This window comes from Sorghum bicolor, chromosome 1 (assembly GCF_000003195.3).
Source record: "Sorghum bicolor cultivar BTx623 chromosome 1, Sorghum_bicolor_NCBIv3, whole genome shotgun sequence".
Taxonomy (NCBI): Eukaryota; Viridiplantae; Streptophyta; class Magnoliopsida; order Poales; family Poaceae; genus Sorghum; species Sorghum bicolor.
The window spans coordinates 11,351,050-11,366,810 of NC_012870.2; the positions used below are offsets into that span (position 1 = coordinate 11,351,050).

Below are 15,761 nucleotides of genomic sequence, written 5' to 3' on the forward strand. Positions count from 1 at the left end.
CATTTCGCGCTCGCCGAAGCGGCGGAGGCAGGCCCGCACGGCCATGGCGTAGGCGCGGCGCCGCGAGAGGAGCTCCTGCACCGATTGCTCGTGACGCTACCACGCGGCGCGGTGGTCGTCGGAGACCTCGTAGTCGGCCTCGCCTCTGCCCCTGGCGGAGGAAGTGGCGGCGGCGGGACGGTGATGGGGATTGGCGGGTGGACGGGGATGGGGAGCGGAGCCATGGGAGGAGTGGGGGCTGGGGGCCACAATTGTTTTTAAAAAAGTTGCTTTTCCTCAATTTGGTAATATTGCAACGGAAGAAAAACATCAAATAACCTTAGAAAGTGATGACATAATGTTACATATCTATTTATATTTATCCTTTTTATAAAATTTAAAGTTCATAATTTATTTTATTAATAACCATAACATCTATGGTATTAGATCGTTAATATTTACAATAATATGTAGCTTAAAGACATATTTATTTAATAATAAAAATAGAAAATAGTTAAATCTTATCTCACTCTAATATTACCTCTTAATATGCCTCAGTATTATATTAAAACATGAGAAATTTGATGCTAGCATTATTTTTTTAATTTAGATTAAGATTGCTATGAAATATGAATCAAGCATCACATTAAATAGGCTACCATTAAATTTTTATAATAATTGAAGCAAGATAACTATAATTTTAATTTTACAGTAAAAAGCATAGGCAAGCATTTCTAAAAAAAAGTGTACTAAAATTTGTGATATTTTTTGTTTACCGCATGGATCTACATATGTGGAGCTGAACAAAATTTGTTTTATAATTTTTAGATTTTTCTATGAATTATTATGTATTTATTAATTTTCAGTCAATTTAAAAAATAAAAGAAAAGTAAATTGGAGATTTTATATTGGGAACCTAGAAATTTTTTTATTTTTTTTCTCTCTTCCATCGTACGATTCTGGGCTGATTGGGTCTACAGAGAGGAGAGCGGAGTAATATGAGATTTTGCATTAGGAACCCTAGAATATTTTTTATTTTGTTTTTCCCCTTCTAGAAAAGTTGGACGGAGGAGGCCATCGGCAAACCGAACACGGACAAGATCAGGGGCAAAAGAAAATATTTGGCAAACTGAAATTTTGGCTCTTTATAGATAGGTATAGATTAGGGAGGCCAGACGAAATTTGAGTCCAGACGAAATTTGAGGCTACGGATAAAACCACCGGTAGTATATAGGTGAACGGATGAACGGATAAAACCACCGGGCAGACTGAAATTTTCATCTTTAAATATTAAGGAAAGAAAAGATATTAATTTTTTTTAGAATCATAGTATATATTAATTTACGGCCTACGGTTTATAGAGCCAAGGCCTAATTCAAAGTGGGCCTACACATTGGGCCAATTTCTTACTCCCAACCGGCCCAGACTCCGCAGATTCCCGTCCGCTTCGGCCGACCCCACGACCGCGAGTCCCGGTCCTCTCCGGCTCTCCCTGCCGGCCGCCTCCCCTCAACCTAGCAGGCAGCAGCAGCCGCCGGTCGGCAACTCAGGCCCCTGCCGCTAGAGGCCGTCCGTGGCTCTGCTCCGCGGTCGGAGGCGCCGGGCGCGCTTGGCTGGGCGGTTGTCCGCCTGGCCGCAGCCGCACTGGCCGCCTGGCTGTGGCCTGCGACACTGCATTTCCGTAGCGGCGTGGGCAGGGTGCCAGCGGCCAGCCACCAGGGCCGCGCGGCCGCGCGGTACTCATCGCCTACTCCTAATCGTCTGAGGCCTGGTAAATTCTCCATTCTCTAATCCATTCTCCGGTTTTGCCCGATCTAAAAAAATCTTCGAATGATTAATTAATTATTAGGTCGATTTTTGTAGAGTTGCACAATGAAAAGGACTAAGACATTAAAATATTTTTTCTCCTGCTCCTCCAGTTATACAACCAATGTCACGAAACCAACCTTCTGCACAACCACAATCAGAAGTAGTATATAGTAGTAGAAAGACAGGTTATCAAGAACCAGCGAGCAATGCAAATGGCTTACAAAATAGGTTTAGGTTCACTTGATGAAGACACGAGAGACGAGGGAGAACCAAACCATCATTAGTGACATATTCTTTTAAACACTTCCATGCTTCCATCAATTATGTTGTGGATTTAAGCATGGAATTGAGATATCATCGAAACTTATGCATTTATAATCTAGTTTTGTTATATTATCGGTATTAGACCCGGTGCGGATGGTATACATGCTTTGATAGTGGCCCTGGGCGTGAAAATTGACAAGCTCCACCACAGTTTGTATTCGGATCTGCATGTATTACGCCTACTAACTTTGATTGTTTTGCAAAAATCATCAGGTGTACATGTGTACACCCATGTCCTTTACTGGGTCCGCCCTTGGATCCTAGGCTATGCATACCAATTGAGCAAATGCATTTTATAATTTGCTGATCCTCGGAATTAGTTGGCATAGCTCTTGGAGATTTTATCAATTGTGTTGTTCAATTAAGCCTACAATTGAGATGTAGTCTAAATCTTGCATCTTTTATTTGCTACTCCCTCCATCACAAATTATAAGACGCTTTGGCTTTTTTAGATACGTAGTTTTTGCTATGTACTTAGATACACACTATGTCTAGATACATAGTAAAAGCATTATATCTAGAAAAGCCAAAATGTGTATGGTTATGTGTCCTAGTTTAGGTGGCTTAAGCACTTAGATCTTAGCCCTAGGCTTGTGGATTCGTCAGCTCCGTCACTGTCTCTAGTGAGTTCAATATGATGTCTATGGAGCACACTTCACATTGGTATGAGAGTGTTGAACCAATCCCCTAAAGAAGACTGAAATTCCTACCATCTTGCCACATAAGCTCAAATTTCCCATGTTGGGCGAGGATTCTCCAACCTGAACTTCACTTTGTGCTTTATTTGTAGAGAGTCGTTACTATGAATGTGGTGACCTCTTTTACATTAGATGTTCCCTGTGCAGTTTGATTCCTGAGATCTAAGACATGGCTGAGAATATAATTTTGACTTTTTTTTGCAGAATTTAAATTGCAACGTGCTGCTTCTTTATATGCACTTCTGAATGCTTGGAACTGGTGTGACTACATAGTTTGGTATTCATTTCATAAATGATGGAAAGAAGATTGGGACGCCATGTATATTTGATTCCCAGAACTCTTCCCTTTATGCAACTGAATGCTATGTCCTCATTCTCAGCTGGCCATGGACGCCGGCCCAAGAAGAAGCTATATCACCGTGAACCTGGTCTTGACAAGGCCATGGATCTTCAAAAGAAGCCTGCTCTTCTCCTTCGTCTGCGTGACCTCATTCTGGCACAAAAGACAGGGTCACTACTTGTACGTGACCTTGAAAAGGAGGTTGGCTTTGTCCAAAAATGGAACTTTCTTTCACTTATCGAGCGCCACCCCAATATCTTCCATGTCTCTGGTGGAAGTGCTTCCCGAGAGCCCATTTCTGTCACACTTACGGAGAAGGCCAGAAAGATATCCAGTGAAGAGGCTGAAGCGCGAGAGCTAATGGAGCCAATCTTGGTGAGAAACCTTAGGAAGTTACTGATGATGTCGATGGACTGCCAGATTCCTCTGGAGAAGATTGAACTAATCCAGTCTGAACTGGGCTTACCTAAGAACTTCAAGAGCAACTTGATTCCAAGGTACCCTGATTTTTTCTCAATCCGTGATGTGAAGGGACTGGACCATTTGTGTCTGGAGAATTGGGACTCTTCATTAGCAGTTACAATACGAGAAGAAAAAATGATTTTTGAAGGTTCCCAGATAGGCCGTAGAGGGATTCCTAAAGATGGAAATTTCTTGGGTCCTTTTGCTTTCAAGTTGAAGTATCCAGCAGGATTTAGGCCAAACCGAAAGTACCTTGAGGAGGTTGTCAGGTGGCAGAAGATGGCATTTCCTTCACCTTATTTGAATGCTAGGCGAGTCGAGTCTGCAACACCACAGGCTCGAAAGCGTGCCATTGCTGTTCTGCATGAGATTTTGAGCCTGACAATGGAGAGGCGGTTGGCATCTGATAAGCTAGATATATTTCACAACGAGTACAGGCTTCCATGCAAATTACTTCTTTGTCTGGTGAAAAATCATGGCATCTTCTACATCACTAACAAGGGAGCAAGAAGCACAGTCTTCCTCAAGGAGGCTTACGAAAACAGTAACCTTATTGATAAGTGTCCTTTACTGAAATTCCATGATCGGTTTGCATCTTTGATTGGCCGACCGTGCTCCAACTCAGACAACATGCTGGCAGTATAATTGGAGTGTGGATTTACTGATCAGGAGATAAACTATAGTTGGTGCATCTGTTTTGTTGAAACTCAGGTCAGCTCATTGCACATGCAACTACAATTTAAATCCTGTGTACAGTTGCTGTTTCTCTCAGCTCAGTAGCTAAAGATAACTAAAGAATTGAAAAAGCCAGTGTCTCATCTTCAAATGTGAAGCCATCTGAGAAGTGGAGTGGCAGCTCTGCAAATTAGGCAAAATAATGCTTGTACCAGAAGTCACATCTTTATTCTCAGTTTCCCACAATTGTAGGTTTGAATCCTAGGGCACCATATGATTGACTTAGGAATGTTCTAGAATTAGCTCCTTTATGTAGCTTATATCCCAAAACAATGTTATAGCATTTGTAGCTCTTACTATCATAACATTTGGTTTGCTTCTCTTGGATTGAACCGTTCTGATAAATAATACAGTCAGATGTTCATTCATTTTAAACAGTGTCATACTCTCTCCTTTTATTTTTGTAAGGCGCGGTTTGACCCAGCATGGTCTCTAACATCGTGATTTGACCATTAATTTCTCATAATGTTTGTGACTATTAATTTGACATAATGGAAGTGTTTTCAAAATTTCAAATACGAACCCAATAACACCAAATTTGTATGTTGTAATCTACAAAGTTTTAAATTAGTTGTTGGTCAAAGGTTAACAACCGCCAGCTCTCTGACTCTCTCTGTCAGCAAACCAGTTTGATTGGAAGAGGTTATCCACTTATCCTGGGTTACTCTACTGATCCTGCCACAGTCCAAATCCTTGCTGAGCTTGCAATGGGTAAAACAGTTCCACACTTTACTCTTCAGCAAGTTGTTCTATGAATTAAAGGGAGACTCTAGATTAGTGCCAATTACTGCCAATAGTGCACTAGAGCTGATAGGATTAGGGGTCCTACTGGAGTTGCTGCGAAGGTTGTAGGGATGGAAGAGTGGAAGGCGAGGGCCTGGGAAGCGGTGGCGGTGTGTTGCCGCCGTGATGGGTCACGCCATCACGGTGCAAGAAGAGAGGCGCGGCTAGGGCTTCTGAGGAAGCCGAGCAACTAATATTGTTGTTTGCTTAATTTCTTCAATAATGTTTACAAGATAAATATATCCCCTCTATGCGATCCTATTTTAAGAAATAAATAACCTGTTTGGGGAAAATAGCAAATAATAAGATAACAGAGGTAACTGGGCTGTTAGCCCATCTAATCTAGGCGCCATCAAGCCCAGGGGCGCCACCTAGCCATCTGTTGTGCGCCGGTGCCTGGTATACTGGACGCCGGTCATAACAACAGCTCAAGCTCATTTCTGCTCTTCATGCCAGTCCTTTGGGAGGCCACTCTGGTTTTCCAGTGACTTACAGAAGATTAAAGACAATGTTTGCTTGGCCACAAACGAAGCAGTCAGTCCATGACTTCGTCATACGGTGTCAGGTCTGTCAACAAGCTAAACCAGAGCATGTGAAGTATCCAGGGTTGCTGTTACCATTGCCAGTACCTGAACATTCTTGGCAAGTAATCACAATGGATCTTGGTGGTAGTCAACAAACTCTCTAAAGTTGCCAATTTTGTACCAGCCTCATCTATTTATAGCTATGACTGTTGCTCAAACCTACATGCTGAATGTCTATAAGCATCAAGGGATGCCCCAAACCATTATCTCAGACTGGGACCGTATTCTCCCTAGTAACCTTTGGCAAGCCCTCTTCAATTTGGCAGGCACACAACTGAGTATAGCAGTTCCTACCTATCATCCTCAGTCTGATGGGCAGACTGAAAGGGTAAACTGGCGTGTTGAGACATATCTCAGGTGCTTTGTACGTGCTTGTCCATAACAGTAGGGGAAGTGGCTGCCAACACTCTCACGGTGTAACTTGTCAGCACAACACGCCAAAGAAGCGGTTGGCTGAGCCAGCCTGGGTTCGAGTCACGGCACCATCTTCTTAAGACGAAAATCAGGGGGACATCTCTCCCTCTGGTCAAGGTTTTTTTATTCTTCTTTGAGGAAGTCTTCTTTTGAGGTACTATATTGACACTCTCCTCGACATTTGCTATTGTCCCTGTTTAGCGTTCTAGATCTTCAAGAATGGTTGGAGGAGCGCCAACTCATGCAGGCACTGGTCAGGCAACATCTTGAACGCACACAGCAGGGCTCCAAACATTAGGCAGATAAAAAACGATCTGAACGTAGCTAGCTGGTGATCTGGTGTTTGTCAAACTTCAGTCATATGCTCAGAACTCTGCAGTGTCCAATCCAACTACGAGCTCTCATTTCGTTATTTTGGGCCTTTTCCTGCCAACAGCAAAATCAATGCAGTGGCATATGAAGTTCGGCTTCCTCAATCTAGTTTATCCGGTGTTTCATGTGTCCCAACTGAAATTGGCGAAGGGACCAACACACCAGGTCAATGTCACCATTTCTGACCTTGATCTAAATTTGCAAATTCTGTTGTCCATTTTGGATCATTGCCTTTGTCAACTTGCTCGCAAACTGATCCCTCAAATCCTTGTGCATTGGTCAACGTGGCCTGTCTATGGCCACTTGGGAGCATGAACAACTACTGATTGGGGCAAGCCCGTGGAAAAGGCTCGTGTTTGCAGGTGTCGGAGGTGTGATGGTTGTTTAGGAGGGAGGCACAAGGGAAGAAAGGCAACATTTTAGACTTGCTTAGGCATAGGCAGCGGCGTCTGGTTCTCCAGCGATGGTATTGGTTTCAATTTTGGCAGTGGTGAACTTGTATCTCCACTATCATACTGTTGAGCGCTAATTTATATGCAGTACAACCTTACAGAAAGCACCTATAGATGCTCCAAATGCCAGTAGCTGAAATTTTTTCTTCCATCTAGCACATCCAATGGTATCCTAGCTTCTGAATTTGTTGACAGTGCCAAGCTTTCTATGTTCATGATTTCTAATTGTTTCTTCATGCTTATGTTACTTAGCTACTTAAGTCATGTCCGTTGGACGATCACACTTGTTCACCTATTTTTGCATTACTAGGATCTGTTTAATGAATACCACATTCTTGTAGTTCCATGTTTGAGATGTGAACTTGATTAAAACACTGCCAGCATCCTCATGTTTGGAATACTGAGTTGTCTACTTGCTTATTGTTGAATCAAGCATAGAGGATGGATAAGAGTGTTTGTGCTTATGCTCAAATGCTAGACATGCATTTTTCAAATATTTGACAACCATATTTTTTTTAGAGTTTTAGGGCCAGGTAGCCCCCTGTCTTTCAACATTAGTTAAAAGAAAAGGCGTACCCAGTGCAGAGAGCTCTAAAAGACAAAATAATGCAATACAGCATAGCAGGCGGCAAACCTGTTAACCCTTTTAGAACAAACCAGACACAGTAACGACCCAACTAAAGAAAACTAAGATAGCATAAATAAAGACAACCACACCTACGCCTCCTGGATCTTCAGTGACACCATCCTGCCGCATGGAACTGTCTTGAGCAGATCCTCCTTGATGCCAAATGGTAACATCTTCATAGGACCAGCAGCCTGCTCATCTGTCTTTACCCAGAAGGAAGCCACCAGGTCATCTTTGCTTGTGTCCTGAGCTCGGAGATCATTTGACAACCATATGGGCACATATGTTAATGGCTGCCAAAAAACATTAAAGTTCACATGTTAATTATAAATTTTAGACAGCTGTGGTAGAACATTTAACATTTTAGATAGCTGCAAACGTAACTTAATTTTCAACTACCTATGTACCAGACCCATCACATGTCTATGGCACATTGTTGTGGGAAGAACGAAAATGAGAATTATTGACTTCCCTTCCTTGTCATTGATTGTTTTATATTACTAGCTTGTATTCAGATCATCCATGATTTATAGACCCTACTGCTGTGGACCAACATTCCATCTGGTCCAGTATGGAAGGTCCATTTGATTCCTGTGTGCTCCTGGATTATCATTGCACTGACAGTGATATGTGTCTGCTACAATGATCATCTTCTGTTGCCAGTCTAGCGCATGTGTCCTTGCATTCCTGGTGTTCTGATACTTTTTGTACTAGATGTTTTGTGTAGAATAAGTGAAGTTGAAATGTAGATGCCAATAATGTTCTTTAGCTGATGCATACATATCTATTTTTCCTACCATAGACCCCATTATGGTTTGCAGTGTGCTCACTCAGAATTTTGTCCTGCAGCATTTGCATCATCCTATACAATCATCAAATTCATGTTGCAGATTGTCCTGTTTGTGTTAACCAAGACTTGTGCACCTGGGATTATCAGCCCCACTTCTTTGTGATGCATTAGTAACAGCTGGGCAGAGGGAACTCACAATAGGGTCAAATATGAGAAATGCTGGCCAATGAATTATTATGTTATCTGTATCCATCAGGAACAGGTATGCGACCATATAATTGTTTCATGTTATTTTCTAGAACTTGTATCATAACATTCTTGAAAAGTAAATTTTACCATCATGGTTGTCCGTCCATGGAATCTAGCAATCCAATAGTCAAGATTTTGTTAGCATGTGTTGATTCTACCAATTGTCAGGGTATTTCATGGCAGGTATGTTGTACTATTGTTTCTTTTTTGTGAAGGTACTGGTTTGTGTCAAAATTGATACACTCAGCAGTTATCAAATAAAGAAACTGTCTGATTGAGTGCTGACAGACTGATGCCATCATCTCTCTGAAAGCTTGTGGGTTACATTGTTGCTTTGCTGAATAATGATCAACGGAATGGGGACACTCAGTGCTGTTGATCTGGGATCAGATTCTAAATGGGGGAAAGCTTTAGCAATGGTTATCCCAACTCCACAACTAGCTACTAATTGGCATAAGTTTGGATCCTTTTCAATCATACCTCCCTCAGTATCGTATATGTTTTGATTTCAGTACCGAAGTGGCTGTCCACAATGCGCAAGGAATGCCTTGGTGGGAGATGCATCGCAGATGTTCTCAACTTAACTACAACGCTAAACTGAGCTTTCAGTGGGATCTGTTGGAATAATCAGATGAGCATATACCAAGTAAAGATCAACCGACAAAATTATGGATGGTGTGGACACATTGAGGTGAAATCATGCCAACTGGCTGCTGCTCGATTATAGCCCATGAAAGTGAGGAGCATATACGGGGTGCAGCGATTGGGACCAGGTTCTGCATACGCCAAGAGGGCCCCCATAGTAGTGGTCATGAGCCTGGTCAGATGCACTAAAAGCTAGATTTTGATGGGAGTTAGTGGCTGATAGTTTAGGCAAGCCTATCCTGAAGTCATCCGAACAAAGGATGGAGACTAGACGCCCTTTTCGTATCCTGCTTTTTTCCTTCTGGTAAGCATTTATGCCTGCCTCTTTGGTAGCCTTTCTGTTTGCTGTTACTTCCACAACTTACATTGTGGACCTTGCATCGTTGGCTTTTAAATTTGTTGGCTCTATTATTGGCCACCAAGAGCACATGCTTTTACTTTGCTCCTCCAGTCACCGTCGGCCCCTAGTGAGTGACCCATCTGGATTTCCATGTTGATGCGTCTTCCTTGTACACCATTCTTTGCTTGCATGTCACTGTCCTTGGGTGGCATTACCCATCTGATAAACAACTTTTGTGTGTGGCTGGGGCCTGCCTTTCGAGGTTGGCAACTTCCACAAAATCGCAAGGGTTATCACTGCATCGGAACCGGCTTCTCTGGTTGGTTTTGGTGTCCCTTTCCCTGGACCCTGCCTTGACTTTAGGAAGCTACCACTATCTTTACTTGCCCTTCACTTCGATTCCCATACTTACCACCTGATTTAGACCTAAATCTAATTTTATGCCCCCATTTAGGTGGTTTCTGGCTTCTTGCAGCTTATCGCTAGAACATCATTATCCTTTAGTTTTTTGCTGAACTTTTTTATTGGTTCTTATTTCTTTTTTCTGCTCTTAAGTAATAGTTTCTCAAGCTTTAGAGGAAGTCAATTGATCCCATGAATCTCATCTCATCTCATTGTTAAACGTCTCTCGGTTGAATGCCACAAGTAGGTCTGGCCAGCCCCGACCACTGTTATTTCTACCATTGTTCACCTAATGTCTACCCATTTGATGGAAAGAGCACCTCATTCAGGCTGTGCAACCGTTTCTCTTTCGCTTGCTTGAATGATCAAATTGGCACTTAGCGGGCGAAACAGTCCTGATTTGAACATCTGAGCGTGCTCAGCCATCGCCGTCCGTCCACCCGGACAAGAATTTGGACTGTGTATCAGCGTCATCCTGGAGTCTGGTTTCTTCCAACTCCTCCAGCAGCAAGTCATTTTTGTACTTGTCTCATCTGAAGAAAGTAATGTTGTGCTTATTCTATCCATGGAGTAGGGGTCCAACGTGGCGTAGCCATGTGTGATTTATTAGGTTGAGATTTCGCAATCCAGGCGTACAATTGGGCTGCCTGCCTGCCTGCCTGTCCCTCTTTACCCAATCCATTGGTAGTGTTTGCAAGTTTTCCTCATCTTTCTTTATCCCTGTCATGTTGACAAGTAAAGACATGGGGCATATTATTCTTCGAGCCCATTACTGAAAGAAACGATTTTATTCCATGTCGATCAGGCCGGGCATCTAGAGAGGGAGATGAATCGTTCCATCTTTAGCTCACCACCAAACCCACCGGGTCAATCCACTGAGGTAACCTTTTGAGATAGCTTCCTAATCTACGGGTTACATAGTTTATTCCTTCAATGTGTGCATATTTTGTAGGGGCACACTTGTGCTGGAGCAATCATATTCCTATCTTTATAGATTGGACTATTAGCTGCTTTATCTGATTCATAGGGTATAGAGATTGTGCTGGCTACGGATTGTGGAACCCAGTAGTAAAGATAGACTAACTTTATTTGGAGGAGAAAAAAAAAAGATGGACTAACTTTACTTTGGCAGGAAATAAGGTCTACTAGCAACCTGCAAAAAATCAAGTTGTAGTGCAGCAGAGGCCAAGTTTTGTTAAAGATAATAAACAGGTAATGATTTCTTGTAGTAAGCTGTGAATGGCAGAAGCAGCCAATGCAAGGGGCATATGCGTCCATGGCAGTGACCTCTGCAAGCTGCATTGCGTCGCTTCTCATCTGAATGATGATGATGGTGGTGGTGGAGGACCGCTGTGTGATGTGGTGTGTGGGATTCCGCCGGGTTTTGCTGTTGTCTGCTGCTGCCGGATGCTGAAGGTGAAGCCATGCACCTGCACCTTTCTGCCAGCAAAAGAAAACGTACGCTTTCATAGCTACGAGTATTTGCTTGTTGCGTTAGCGTTAGGTCTCTGTATTTTCTGGCTTCCTTCAGCATCAGTCCACCTCACCCTCACTCGGCATCCATCTTTTTTTGCCTTGTGTCTCTTTGTGCAGTTGCTGTATCCTGTTCTACTGCTGCAATGAGAACCTTGCACGTACGACGCGTCACTGTTCTACATTTATTCATTTATGTATTGTTTTTGGAAGAATGCTAGCTAAAAGCTCAGACAATTTTGTGTACAGTTTTTTTCTTCCCCACCCCGGTTTAGAATTGTAATTCTTTTTTATGCATGGTTGTTGTTTTGACAGGCCTCCAATGCTGCAAGTGGTGGGTTGATTTCAGCAGATATATACACAATACGATACGTACTCCTACTTGTGTGAGCTTGTTCTGGAGCTTTCGCCGGGTGTTTCTTTCTCGCCTGTCAATCATCATGTGCTGCATGCTTGCAGCAATTACAGGGGGGACGCTGATGGTGGGCGTGGAATGGGATGGGAGGCCGCATAAATCCAGGGAAAGGGACGCGTGCGTGCATAATTGCGCACAGCACAGCACACACACACACACACATCTATGATGTATGTACATGCAATTATAAATCCTGACCTGACGCTTGTGTTGTGTGCTTGTGAAGTTGTGATCCATGCATGACTGGAGAGCCCTGGCGACGGGCATCCTGGCGCACCGACTGCACCTAGCTTCTTCTTTCGGCAGCTAGCTAGCACTCCGCGCGACACGAGGCCGTGTGGGATGGAATTGGATTTTTTGGCATTTGGGAGGCGGATGAAGGAAACCAATTCAACCCCGTATTCAGAGGCCAGCGTTCACTTGAAAGCCAAGGCAGCTGGGGAGGAGCCATGCATGCGCGCGCCCCATGCCATGCAGATCGATGCAGTCGAGGCCGTTGGGATCGATGCGACGAGATGACGGGTGGCCTGTGAGATGTGTTTGGTTAGGCTGATAGGCTCCTGTGTGACATTAAAAAAAAAACCGTGAGGCTAGGATACGAGAGGGAGAGAGAGAGAGGCTTCTTCTCGGTTGCACAGTAGAATGATGGAGATCACAATACTAAATAATTGAGAATGGTAGCTACAGTGGTATGGTTGTCCGTTTGGAGCTTGGTATGTACTCCCTCCGTCCCAAAAAGAGTGTCGTTTTTGGTTTTCGTGCCACAAGTTTGACTCGATTTGTAGAAAATACGTGTAATATTTATATCTCTAAATAAATTTGTTAAAAAACTAGACTTAAAGATCTTTCCAATGATATTAATTATGTATTATAAATATTAATATTTTTTATTATATATTTAATTAAAGTTATTTCTCGGGAAGCGAAAACGACACTTATTTTGGGACGGAGGGAGTACGTATGTATCGTGGAGAATCGGAGATGGAGCAACAACAAGATGATGATGATGATGTGCACGTACAGTAGTACGCTGCAAGCACCACCTGTGGTCGCCGCGTCGTCGGTGGGGGGGGGGGTTGAAATGGCAGCGGCAGCGCTCTCAATGTCATCACAGTCACGGGGTCACAGATCACACCATGCACCGGCGTGGCGTGCCGTGGTGCTGGTGCAGCTGCTGTGGGTGTGGGTGGCCCCTGGCCTACAACTACAAGCAAGCAAGCCAAAAGGCACGGCGCACTGTTGGTGCTGAAAGCGGCCGGCATTGGAATTGGAATTGGCCTTTTTCGTTTCAATTTTTTTTATTCGTGCATCTTTTTTTTTTTCCCTACCCCACTGTTGTAGTCCTGCGGCTGTACGTTGCTACCCGGTCCCAACGATCCCCCTGGTCCCCTTTTCTGTTTGCATATCATTCATAATGAAATGAGTGGGGAGCGAGAGCGGTTATAGGAGCTAGCTAGAGAAATATCTGATGTAGAATCCGTTGCTGAATTCGTAGCTAGTAATAATAAGCCCTGCAACTGATGATGTTGCGGGTGCATTTCACCACCCCACCACTACCACACCAGCAGCAGCAGCCGAGGACAGTGGAGCGCGGCCGGAGGTGCACCGCCGCCGGGGTGGTTGGCTGGTTGCACGCGCCATGTTGCACGGCTACGACACCTCACGTGTCCCTTTTTGTTTGTTGCCATCTCATTCATTCGTAGCACGGTCACTCATCCGTGGTGGGGGCACCGGGATGGGATGGGATGGGATGGGATTTCCAGGAGGAATCGATGGATGATATATCTCGCGCGCGCGCGCAGGCACAGTGAGACGAATGAAGATGGCACTGGCTGGTACCAGCACAGCACAGCACAGCGATCGCCTCGCCATGCGCCCCATGACCCATTTTCCGGTGGGCCGGCCTGTCGTCGACGCGGACACGCGGCGGCAGCTCAGTCGCACCTGTGCTGTGCTGTGCTGTGCTGTGCTGTGCGTGACGGCAACGGCACAGGCGCAGTACGTACCACCCACTTGACTACTACGACCTCCGAACAGCGAACAGTGCCTGCCGGCCGTGATCAGGTCAGCTCATCAGATACATTATATATCGGAAATTCGGAATACGGCACATCCATCCGATCTTTCGTCCATCGTCATCATCCTTCCTTTGGACGTCTAGCTAGCTAGCTAGATACGCAGAGGCAGGGCAGGCTTTGATGAACACATGAGAAACATTTCATTTCATGGGGAGGCTAAAATTTTTCAAGATTCCCTGTCACATCGAATCTTTAGACACATGCATGAAATATTAAATATAAATGAAAATAAAAACTAATTGCACAGTTTGGTCGAAATTGACGAGACGAATCTTTTAAGCCTAGTTAGTCTATGGTTGGACAATAATTACCACAAACAAACGAAAGTGCTACAGTGTCACGAAAATTTTCATTTCGGGAAGTAAACAAGGCTTTTGATGAACACACACACGAGGGGGGTCCCCTAGCTAGCTAGCTAGCTATCTTTTGCACATGCATCTGCGGGATATGATATTAGGAGCGAGGAGGCATCTTCATCAGCCTCATCTAGGACGACAGCAGCGAGCGAGTGAGAGGGACCGGAACCAACCGGACGGATCTAGCGAGCAGGAACAAAAGTTAAAGAGCTGATATATGGATGGATCGCCCGGCCGGTTGTTGACTTGGTACGGGCATCATTATTCATCTGTACGTGTCCAAAGGCCTTCATTTCATCACTAGCTACGTACATCACAAAAGTTGGTTCGCGGTTATATACTCCCTCCGTCTCCAAATACTGCTATTTCTAATAGATTTCAGACAGATTAGTGTGGCAAACAAAAGACTATTCTACCCTTAATTAATTTAGGTTCCACCATTTAATCATGCACGTTAAGCCATGGTTCTCTAGTTCCAACGAGCTGCATTTAATACCAACTAAACAGACTCAACCAATTACCATGCGCCAAAGTACTACTCCCTAGAAGAAATTAAATGGGCTGTTAGACCATGAAAGTTCCGAAGAGAATTAAATGTGCTGGTGGACTGAGTATGCTAGTAGAAATATCAGTATTTAGAGACAGATGGAGTATCTTTTAACTGACGATCGAGGAGAGGTCATCCATATACAGCAGTAGTAGTGTGTACAGCAGGTTGCAGTGTCGACATGGCAAATAAATTGCCCACACCACACTGATCAGGGAGATAAATAACAATAATATCATGCATATGGTTTGGACTTTCCATGAAATTTAATCTGTTGCTAGCTAGATTTTGTCTGATGAGGCAGTGGGATCGGAACAACTCTGGAGTAATTATATAATTATTAAGCCGCTTTCTTGTCGCGTCAGAGATATGATCTGCCTAGCTACTAGATAATATATATATGCATGGGTGTTGTTGTGCGAGGCCCACCTTTATTTCCTTGTTTTTCCAGACACGTCTCGTACGTAGCCCTAGCTAGCTAGCTTATGCTTCCGCCATCTTCTGGCATTATACTCCGTATTAGTGCCGCCTTCGGCTTCCATTTTGAGCTAGGCTCGACATGCAGGGACGGATCCAGGACTGGAACAAAGAGGAAGCTAGTGCAAGTTTCATGATACAGTTTCCAACACATTTATATTTTGAAAATAGTGCAGAAGAGTTTTATAGAGATGGAACTCTCTCTATTTTCATGAAACTCTTATCATCTATCTCTTCATTAATACAGTGCTACATCAGCATATTTAATGTACATGAAACTCTAAAGAAACTATATTGAAACTGGTCTAGATATCATTAACTTAAAGGCATACATCAGGATCACATGGGGCTAGCCCGGGCAGCCCACGCCGTGGATCCGCACCTGTCGACATGCATGGTTAGTTTGAGT

General features: G+C 43.9%; 1 protein-coding gene across 9 annotated transcripts; it reads left to right on the top strand.

The window, feature by feature from the left end:
- On the top strand, nucleotides 1,441–12,605 carry LOC8054192 (protein ROOT PRIMORDIUM DEFECTIVE 1). 9 transcript variants are annotated; one of them, XR_002449133.1, is made up of 9 exons: nucleotides 1,441–1,750; nucleotides 3,015–4,323; nucleotides 8,430–8,632; nucleotides 8,835–9,038; nucleotides 9,132–9,568; nucleotides 10,812–10,886; nucleotides 11,139–11,464; nucleotides 11,600–11,640; nucleotides 11,795–12,605. XR_002449133.1 is itself a non-coding variant. In XM_002464054.2 (2 exons), exon 2 carries the CDS (start codon nucleotides 3,103–3,105, stop codon nucleotides 4,255–4,257), a length of 1,155 nt encoding a protein of 384 aa, XP_002464099.1. In that variant the 5' UTR covers nucleotides 1,442–1,750; nucleotides 3,015–3,102; the 3' UTR covers nucleotides 4,258–4,722. The 9 variants fall into 9 exon arrangements, 1 of the variants encoding a protein (XP_002464099.1); XR_002449135.1 differs by having other exon boundaries at nucleotides 11,236–11,464; XR_002449132.1 differs by having other exon boundaries at nucleotides 9,132–10,886.

Excerpts from the sequence above, each read along its gene's own strand:
- LOC8054192 (XM_002464054.2), top strand. The coding sequence starts at position 3,103 with ATGATGGAAAGAAGATTGGGACGCCATGTATATTTGATTCCCAGAACT.